Source organism: Malania oleifera, chromosome 12 (assembly GCF_029873635.1).
Source record: "Malania oleifera isolate guangnan ecotype guangnan chromosome 12, ASM2987363v1, whole genome shotgun sequence".
Classification (NCBI taxonomy): domain Eukaryota; kingdom Viridiplantae; phylum Streptophyta; class Magnoliopsida; order Santalales; family Ximeniaceae; genus Malania; species Malania oleifera.
Window position 1 is genome coordinate 33,649,816 of NC_080428.1, and position 10,560 is coordinate 33,660,375.

Here is a 10,560-nt window from a genome sequence, read left to right on the forward strand (position 1 = left end):
TTTGATAGGCCTATTTAGATTTGTTTCTTATTTACCTTTGTTTGGATTTGTAGTCCTGTTTTGGTTGGTCGTTGGTGTTATTTTTAGAAAGCTCTTAATATTTTTTTATCTGTAAACTCCCAATGCTTGTCTTGTAACCACGATATTCTTCCGCCAAAAGTGAGGTTGTATCAATAAATAATTTGAGGTGCCGCCCTCCTTTAGCGGAAAAAAAAAAAACAAAAAAACAAAAAAAAAAATCTTAATTGAATTAAAAGCTTTTTTTTTTTTTTTAAATAACTCTATCAACATATGAAGATAACAGAGGGCAAACAAGAACATCTTTACGAACTGGATCCATATTCTAGAATGTGGGTAAACAAGATTTGGCAATTTCTTAATTGAACTAAAGGTCTATTTTTTTTATAAAAAAAAAAATAACTCTATCAACATGAAGATAACAGAGGCCCAAACAAAAACACCATTTAATTTGATTCAAATCAAACCAAACTTGAGAAACTATTTCCCAATGATTCAACATGAAGTCGCTTTGATACCACTTGTTAAATCTTAAAAAAAAAAATATCTCCTTTTGATTGACGAAAACCATCATCAAGCGAGAATCAATCATGTCAAATCATCAAGAATATTAAACTAAATGTGGAACCATACCTGAATCCATAGCATTCCAAGATGTGTTGAGTCATACGAATGACCTTCCAGATCAACACGTAATGTCTAGAGAATTTTTTTGGCGTTCTCTATATTCTCTGTGGCGATAGGATGACAAAAGAGAAATTTTTTAGAACCATTCGTGTAATCCGGGAACCATAACCACTATTTATATAACCGTTGGTTATATATGTGTATTTCTGTTTTCGCTCATCATAATAAATGAAAATTACCACTAAAGTATCTGCACATTAAAGGTTTATAACCTATCAGATTCATTAAAGCTCATCATTATGCAAAATAACCAATCACTTTTAAATAAGAAATGTCTTATTAGACAGCTCACTATACATAATTATTTCCACCGCCCATAATTAAATTTTGATCCCAATCTGATCCTAGCTAGCTAGCTTTCCGCCACTACGTACAACAGTTTAAACTACATACATCCATGTATATGACTAATTAAAGTTTGCGACTGTAGCCGTGCCTACAATAAGTATCCTCCATTTTCCTCTTTTATATATTTACATATCGAGCTAAGAGAGATTGGTGCAGTTTCCCCGAACGCTAGTGCTCTGATTTGCCATCCATACCTGCGGGTCGATCTTATCTTATAAAAGATCCATAACAATATAAGTTCATCTTTCTCTTAAAAAAAAAAACGAATATAAGTTCATAGAGAGAGAGAGAGAGAGAGAGAGAGAGAGAGAGAGTCATTATGACCTGGTGTTTCAAATACACTAATTATATATAGAATATATATGCTCACTGGCCGTCATAAAATCTCTACGATCATATTGTCTTTTATTTTTCCTTTTTCACGTGGGCCGACCATTATCAAACAATATATAGCTAAGTTTTGAAACATCAACAGAGGAAGATCAGGCGGCCAGTAGTTGAAGGGAGGCTGTTGGATCTGCTGCTTTACATCATTAATTAATCTGCTTAATTGGAGACTGGAGAGTGCAGAAGAATGCTAATATTCCATCATCAGAAACTGGCCTCATTCACCAACAAATTTGCATCTTTAATTTTTATTTTTCTTCTTCCAATCGTTGGCCGTTCTTCTCATGAACTTACCATGGAATCCAGCAGCCACCATAGCATCAACCGTAACATTTACAAGGTACATAACTCATTCTGCAAACCTCTTCTCTCTCTCTCTCTGTCTCTGAACGGCTTTTCTTCTTCTTCTTCTTCTTCTTTAATTTTCATGTACTTCTTCTGGAGATAATACGTTCCAAGAGTAGAAGATATATCAGACGCTAATTAATCAACTAGTTAATATATATTTTGAACAGCCAAGTCGTGAAATGACATTGGATATTGCACTTCATGGGGTTCTGCTATGGGCTTCCATGGGCTTCTTAATGCCTCTTGGGATCCTCACCATCAGAATGTCCAATAAAGTGGACTCTGGGAGAAATCTGAAGGCTCTCTTCTATTCACATCTCATCTTGCAGGTAATTAATTAATATGCTCCATCTTCTCTTCAAAATTGTTCATATTCTATATTTTTAGAAAGTTATTTAATTTTTTTTTAACATATATATACGTAGCCCAACATTAATTATTGCAAGTTTAATTTGAGACAAGCTCTCAATTCCAAACTTTTAATTTGAGACAAGCTGACTAATCATGAGATCAAACCAACATTTAATTAGTAGCTAACCAGACACCTATTATGGCTAGGTGCATGTTCCAAATGAAACCAGTCAATTTATTGTAAAAGAATTTTATTTTATTTTTTAAAAGAAAAGAAAGAAAGAAAGAAACTAGCGCAGGAAGGCATGATATATAGGGAATTATGACATCATAAATGGAAAATTAAATTTTCACAGGAGGACATCAATGATCCAGTAAAGTCACAAGATGTAATCATTTTTAGCCCATATCTCTGTTCCACCATTGTAACATCCTACTTTAACTTTAATAATGATGCTGCATGTCCTTTTAATTTTTTATTTTTTTTAAAAAAATGATCGAAGAAATCTAGCACATTGGTTGATAATGGTTAACGGAAACAAGACTAATTAATTAATATATAATATTTAATGAATGCTTGTACAACAAGGAAAGGAGGTGATTATGTTATTTTAGAAAATATTATCTTCAATTAATTATTATAACTGCTAGTACGCTTGCTATTGCTTTCATCAAGTTCCCACAATTAATTTTTGGATAGTGCAAGGCATGATCTTCTTCTTGCGTTTTTTCATTAGGTTCATCTTCCAATAAATTCCTGCTTTACTGATCAATGTTCTTTATCAATAAACAATATAGCTATGATTCTGGTACAAATGTACTATGCCTTCATGTGGATTTGCAGTATATATGGATAGATATATGTGTGTGTTGGGGATATGTGGAGAGAGAGATATGTTATGTATTGATTACTTTCCACATGTATAAAATTTAATATGCATGCATGGAAGGATGCAGGTAGTGGCGGTGGGACTGGCGACGGCAGGAGCAGTGTTGTCCATAAAGAAATTTGAGAATTCATTCGATAACAGCCACCAAAGAGTAGGCCTTGCTCTTTATCTTGCCATTTGGGTACAAGTCCTCACCGCCTTTTGCAGGCGTCATAGGTATATATATAATGCTCAGCTGCTATCTTAAATTATATCAAATTTTATTTAAATTCAAATTTAAAATTCAAAATTCATCCTCTTAGACACTACCTAACTTTGTTTCTTAGAAATATTAAAAACTTGTTTCTTAGAAATATTAAAAACAAAAAAAAAAAAATAGAACCCCATTTTATGTTATTATGAGGGGACATTTGGTTTAGGTTATTTTAAAAGATTTTTTAAAAAACCAAAGGAAAGATTCCCATGTTTATAATCTTCAGTGATGTCCTACTCTTTAATAATATTAAATCCCCATAAGAATCTAAGTTGACAGGACAAAACATTTCTGCCTCTGGGACTAAATTTCCAATTGTTTCATTAATAATACTAACAATAATATATATATATATATATATATATATATATATATATATAGACACACACACACACACACGATCTTTATAATTTTACAAATTTTCTACGTAATTTTTCATTTTATTTCAGCTTAATAAACACTGATTAAACTTTCAGGATGCATATGTAGCACCTCACGTTAATTTTTTTTTTTTAGATGGAACAATCTTTAATCTTTTTTTTTTTTTTTTTTTTTCTTTTTTAAAAAGGATTATGATACACATCTTAATTGAGAGGGGCATGTATCATAAAAGGCCTCTTTGAACTGTCAAAAAGGTTTCATAGTGTTTATTTAGATTATACAGATAATATTTTTTGTTATTTTTGTTTAAAATTTTGATTGCTTGATTCTCTATGTGAGTACATAGGGGAAGTAAAGGGAGAAGCGTTTGGTACTTTATGCATTGGATACTTGGAACAACGATATCTCTGGCTGGAATCATCAATGTGTACACAGGTCTAAAGGCCTACCACCGCAAAACATCAAAAGGAATTTGGCTTTGGACTCTGCTTTTTTCAGCTGAGGTCTCTTTCCTGGCCTTCCTCTACCTCTTCCAAGACAAATGGGAATACATGCAGAAGCAAGGAGTGGTGCTGGGCACTAATGAGGAACCTGCAGCTGCAGCTGACGGTCGAGGCGATCCACAAAGCCATACCCCGATCAAGCTGCAGCTGCAGCTGCAGGCCGAGCCACACAAGAAAAGAAACGCACTCATGAATTATTTAAAATGACGTGCATGTTAATTAATTGGGATTCTTTTCGATCAACTTTTCTAATCTATTGTTTTGCCCCTTGCATCCTCATCTTCTCTCTGCTTTTGGATGCTTGCACTTCACATGAGTGAAAGGGTTCGCTTTTCATTAGAAAACTCACTGGAGTGCATGCATCAAAAACCAGGGTTAAAGCAGTCATGTTAATTTAGGAGTTGGGTTTTGAAATATTGAGTGTACGTAATAGTATATGTGTAACCTTGTAGGAAAGATTTCAGACAGAGAGAGAGGCTTTGGTATTAATTTAAAAGAAATTAATGCTTGAGATGAGGATACATGCTGGCTAGAAGAATAGTTTTTTGTTTTTTTTTTGACGTCTGGTAAGAAGAACAGTTATTTTCTGGCAAGAGTGAAGCTCCAATTGTACCTGATTGTGTTGTGTTGTTTGGTGATGTATACATATATAGCATCCAATATTTTATTGGATAAGGCTACTTTGATTGCAAGGGTTTATTGCAAGGAATTATTTTTGAAGTTTTATATATGAAGATTTCAAGTAAGGTTGGTTTCAGTTTCATTTCTTGAAAAGTGAATAAGTGGGAGCTGTTTGTGGAAACATTTTGCATGAAGATCTAGAGAAAACCAAAGAATTTTAATTCCACTTAGATCAATTCAAGGTATCACAATAATATGCAAATCAGGGATGCAAAACAAAAGTGAATTATGGATATTAGAGTATTTTGGAAAACATCAAGTTCTAAAAGTAAATGAAAACCATAAAATCTACATAGACAAATATGTTTTTGTAATTTTTTTTTCTTTGCATTGTACAAAAATAAGAACAAAAAATAAAAATGATACCAAATAAATTGTCGAAGTTGAATTTCGTCTAGAGTGTAGACAAGGGAAAATTTTTCCCCACAACACCTAGTGATTCCCAAATAAGAAGGCTAAAGAAGTTTTTTTTGGGGGGGGGGGGGTGCGCTGGGGGGAACAAACGAGCAAAACACAAAAAGATTGAAATAACAAATTCGCCACCTTATTTTTTAAAAAGAGAAAATAAAATAAGAAAAAATCCTAAGACTACGAAAATTAGAGATTGGATCTGAAAGTGTATATGTGCAAAAGGAAGGTGATTGACTAACATCCCCTACCAACACTCACTCATGGAACGGCCACTACAATTACATGTGTGTGTGCCCTTTTGAAGAAAAGAAAGACAAATGAAAGAAAAAAAAAGTGTTAAAACTAAGAGAAGAAGGAAAGAGTTATAAATAACTTCTATATTCTTGTATATATAAAACTGTTAGAATTGATGTATTCCCAAAAGGGAGGTAAATTGGAATTTTAAACTTTTATCTCCTAGGTTAAATGAGATAGCCGTCTAATACAACTTAGGGTCTTTCTATGCAGTTCCAAATGTGCCAATAAATATAATATGCGAAAATTTAAATCATGCACATCATTTACACCATAACATAGTGGTAAATATAAAGTGCAAAAATATAAACAAGGCACACGATATGTTATCGGGATTCGGCCAATTGTGCCTACGTGGGGACCTCTAGCTCGCAAGCCCGAGAATTCCACTAAAGGCTCACTTAAACGGTGGAGCGGGACCGATTACAACTAGGTCAATTACCACAGGCTGACCTCAACCTTAACTAGGTCAATTAAGGGGCTGAACACAACCAACACGCCTTAACAGGATGGCGCACCTAACTTTCCTAACCGGGTCTAAGCCAATTCGGGACTATTTCAAAGGGCTAGTCTCCCTCTTCAGGCCCGTACCTGGAATACAACAATTTTGCTCAATAAATGAAATGGTACAGTGATTATGCTTTCAAGTAAAGCAGATATGTACCTAGTTACGCGCAATTTACAAACACCACAAAATGATTTAATATGTAAGCTCAGTGTGGTCAGGTATTTCAACTCCCAAATATATTTACTATCGATATAATTAGTGCGTGAGAGTGCAAACCAGTATGATCTTTGTATCACAGGATATTCAATAAGTGCTCAAACAAAGATATTAGTCAAATAATATATATATATATATATATATATATGTATATTTCAATCAGTAGATTTTCTCAATCGTATGAAGCTCTAGTAATGTATATCAATGAATATTGCAACAAAGATTTTATCACATAAACAAATATCTCTTCAAATATTTTTCAAGATAAAGACACAATAGATATTTGAAAATGTTTTAGAAGTTTTTAGAATCCAAAAACAAATACAAACTTCTTAAGATATTGCAATGAATATGCAATACTCAGAAGTTTTATACAAGTCTTCTTAGAAGAGACTTATTAACAAAGTCCCCTAAGAACACTTAGATTTAGCTCTCGTAAAAATAAAATTAATCTAAGCAGAATGGGAGAGCAAACCTTTCTAGTTAAGCACTCAATCAACTTACAGAGAGTTTGAGTAATAAGAGAAGGTAAGTATGAGTGGTTGGGGCTTAGATATGAGTATTATAGGTTTTGGGATTTTCAGAAAATCTCTCCTAATCAAAATGGCTAATCCCCCTTAATCTTTGCAAATGATGGGCTATTTATAGAAGTTGGAAGAATTTTAGCCATTAGGACATATAGGATATTATTAATTTTGTTTTAAATCATTTTAACCCTAATTAACCCCGTTTAAATAGTTAATCGTGGTAAAAATTTGGACTAACCCGAGAGCACCGATCGATCAGAACACTCTCGGTCGACCGAAGTTCATATGGGGTCAATCGGGCCAATTTTGAACTTCAGAGTCGGTCGACTGGGAGAGGCGATTTTCCCAACTTGCGCAGTTCGGTCGACCTGGACATTTTGAACTGAGAAGTTTGGTTGACCAGGTAGTTGAGGCATCTCCCGAGGACCCTCGGTCAACCAGAGCGTTGGAGTACATTTTGAGCTTGGTCGACCAGGTGGTCAATATGTTGACTCCAAGGGAGTTCGGTCGACCGACTGTAAATGAACTAGCAATCGGTCGACTGGCTCGTGGTCAAATTGTTGACCCAGTCCCGGTTCGGTTGACCAAGAGGAATTGTACTAGATGGTACGATCGACTAAACATGCATTTTAAGTGCATTTCGGTTCCAACTCCCTTATACATTTACCCTATTCAAATGATCATTCATATATATATGCATGTGTGAGTGTCCCAAGTTCATTTCTAGGTCCTTTTGAAGATATCGAAAAAATCCGGTGTCGGTCGACCAAGGTCCATCTATGGTTATGAGCTTATCGATCCTACACCGCAAGTAAAACATTAATTATTTCATACCATTTCCTATTTACTATTACATACTAAATATGATAAATATAAATTACAATGAATGCACATTTAGAGTCTTCGTCTTCTACAAATCCATGTGCGTGCACCATATAATACGTTTGATTGGTCCTGCACACAAACTCATCAAACCATTAAATACTAGAGTATTTGTCATAATCAAAATAGAGTATGACCTATAGGGTCAACAAAAACTTTACAAGGGTCATCCTTTTACAGGTGAAAGAGGCAAGTTCACAAAGTTAAATAATGACATTAATGCTAATTACACAAATCATGCTCTAATTACTCAAATCATAGAGATTGATAAAATCATGGAGATTGGCTAATCAATTTAATTATTAAGATATGATAACATCCCCCCTCAAACTCAATGTGGTATCAAAGATGCGAACTGGAGTTTGCAAACTAAAGCATGATGGTGACTAGGTGGATAAGCCTTCGTGAAGATATTAGCCAACAAATCAGCCAAAGGAACTGACAAGAGACGAAATATCCCCTCCTAAAGATGATGACACACAAAATGACAATCGATCTCGATGTGTTTGGTGCATTCATGAAAGACACTGTTATGAGCGATCTGGATAGCAATATGATTGTCATAATAAAGCGGAGTGCTCGAGGGCTAAGGAACACCCATATCTTGGAGAAGCCAACAAAGCCAAAGAATATTCGAAGTAGTATCAGTAAGGGTTTGATAGTCATCCTCGATGCTAGAGCGAGCAACAATAGTCTGCTTTTTGCTCTGCGGAGAGATAAGAGAGTCACTAAGTAGAAAAAGGAAACCAATGGTAGACCGGCAATCAGTAGGGTCCCCTGCCCAATCAGCATCAGAATAAACCTACAACGTGAAAGATGAGTGAGGGGAAAAATGAAGCCTATGAAATAATGTTCCCTTCACATGTCGTAAAATGCGAAGAACAACTGCATAGTGAACAGAACGAGGAGCTGACATAAACTGGCTAACAAGGTGCACTGCATAAGTAATGCCTGGTCTAGCTATAGTAAGATAAATTAAGCTCCCAAGAAACTTTAGGTAACTAGTGGCATCGGGAAGGAGCTCCCCATAAGTAGGACGAAGTTTGATGTTGGGCTCCAGTGGACTATCAGCTATCTTACAATCTGTGAGACCAAAACATGTGAGAAGATCAAAAGAATATTTGGCTTGGGTTAAAGAGTAGTCATCAGAGGTAGGGGATACCTCTAAGCCGAGGAAGTAGCTAAGAGAATCGAGGTCTTTCATCTCAAACTGCTAACACAGAAAATGCTTAACCTCATGAATACCAGAAGTATCATCACCAGTAATGATCATATAATCAACACAAAGTAGTAGAATAGTGATGTTGGTATCAATGTGACAAGTAAAAATAGCTGAATCATAGGGGCTAGAAGCAAACCCAAGTTATGCAACAGTGGAGCTGAACTTGGCAAACCAAGCACGGGGAGCTTGCTTAAGCCCATATAATGCACGTCGAAGATGAAAAACCTTGCAAGGAGGATGAGGATACCCTGGAGGAGGCTGCATATATAACCCCTCATCCAAATCACCATGTAAGAAGGCATTCTTGACATCCATCTAAAATAAAGGTAGAATCAATAAACCAAGATGTAGAGTTACCTATGGAGACTGATGAGGCAGTAGAAGTACATGATAGAACCTAGGTGATAATTGCCTAAAGGTTAGCTGCAAGAAAGAGACGACAAAAGGTGCAAAAGATGAATCAAAAGCTAAGGAACTGGTGAAGACAGCAGCAACAGGCTTGGAAGAGTAAGATGCCTTAGCCTTAAGAGCATCCCTAGCATCCTTAGCCTTCTTCTTAGGACAATTGGAAATACGGTGGTCTTCTTTCTTACAATAGTGGCATTGGCCTTTGAAACGGTGCAGTTTAGAAGAAGCAACAGCTGCAGCAAGAGTAGCCGGAGTAGATGAGCTAGACGAAGTAGTAGCCAAGACCATATTGGTAAAATGAACCTAACGAGTTTGTTATCGTGTCTCCTTAGAAATTAGTTCCGTAAGAGCAATCTCAAGTGTAGGAAGAGGAGATCTGTGTGAAAAAGATGCTCTAGTATTCTCAAATTCATCTTGGATATGCATCATAAAAAATATAAACTGACGACAATCTCGATATGCAGCAAAAAACTTAATCAACCGCTCATCAAAAAAAGCAGGGTCACCTTGAGAAAGTTGATCCCAAATGCTACTAACCTGAGCATGAAACTTGGCAATAGACTGTCCAGGTTCCTCATGTAATGACCTAGAAAATTTTAAACTATTTAAAATAATAAGAAGGATAGAAAGGAAGGAAAAAGAAATTTTTAAAAGGTGACAGCGCATAATCGTCGACGAGCGTTATGTCTTGGCTCATTGATGAGGGCACAAGTCTTGTCGACGAGGAATTACCGAGAGGGGCTTTCACATGACTGAAATTCATTGACGAGTTTGTTGTTTCGCCGAACTGTGTACTAGGACACGTCGACGAGTCCACGTGTCTCGTCCACGAACCCCTACCTATAAATATTGTATTCTTTCATTCTGCACAAAATTTTCTGCATGTACTCTCTCTCTCTCTCTAAAATTTTGGCCTTACTACCTTCTCTTTTCGATTCCAGGCCTGATTTTGCTCAATTTGAGGATCGAAAGCTATCACGAGACTCCTGGGAAGATTCTCTGCAATATAGGCAGAGTGGATCTTCAATTTAAGAAGTTTGGGAAACATCGCAAAACCAGGATAAGTGAGTTATTTTGGAGTTTCCTTAAGAAATATTGTTATTTGGAGCCTAGGAAGTATTATAAGGGTGTTTTACTAAGATTTTAGGAATTTGAAAATTTTGGATTATAGGGTCTCGTTTTGTTAATTTTAAGCTGAATCTTGAGGAGTAGGTAAGGGGAAATATTTTATAATAGCTTTTAATA

At 35.6% G+C, this 10,560-nt stretch overlaps 1 protein-coding gene across 1 annotated transcript; it reads left to right on the plus strand.

Moving 5' to 3' along the window:
- Positions 1–1,201: 1,201 nt before the first annotated feature.
- On the plus strand, positions 1,202–4,871 carry LOC131144306 (cytochrome b561 domain-containing protein At4g18260). Its single transcript, XM_058092863.1, has 4 exons — positions 1,202–1,780; positions 1,956–2,117; positions 3,097–3,245; positions 4,010–4,871. The coding sequence occupies exons 1-4, from the start codon at positions 1,628–1,630 to the stop codon at positions 4,371–4,373; spliced, it is 828 nt and encodes a 275-aa protein (XP_057948846.1). The 5' UTR covers positions 1,202–1,627; the 3' UTR covers positions 4,374–4,871.
- Positions 4,872–10,560: the final 5,689 nt, after the last annotated feature.

Excerpts from the sequence above, each read along its gene's own strand:
- LOC131144306 (XM_058092863.1), top strand. The coding sequence starts at position 1,628 with ATGCTAATATTCCATCATCAGAAACTGGCCTCATTCACCAACAAATTT. Across the intron at positions 1,781-1,955 it reads TCAACCGTAACATTTACAAG|CCAAGTCGTGAAATGACATT; the intron begins GTACATAACTCA and ends TATTTTGAACAG. Across the intron at positions 3,246-4,009 it reads GCCTTTTGCAGGCGTCATAG|GGGAAGTAAAGGGAGAAGCG; the intron begins GTATATATATAA and ends GTGAGTACATAG.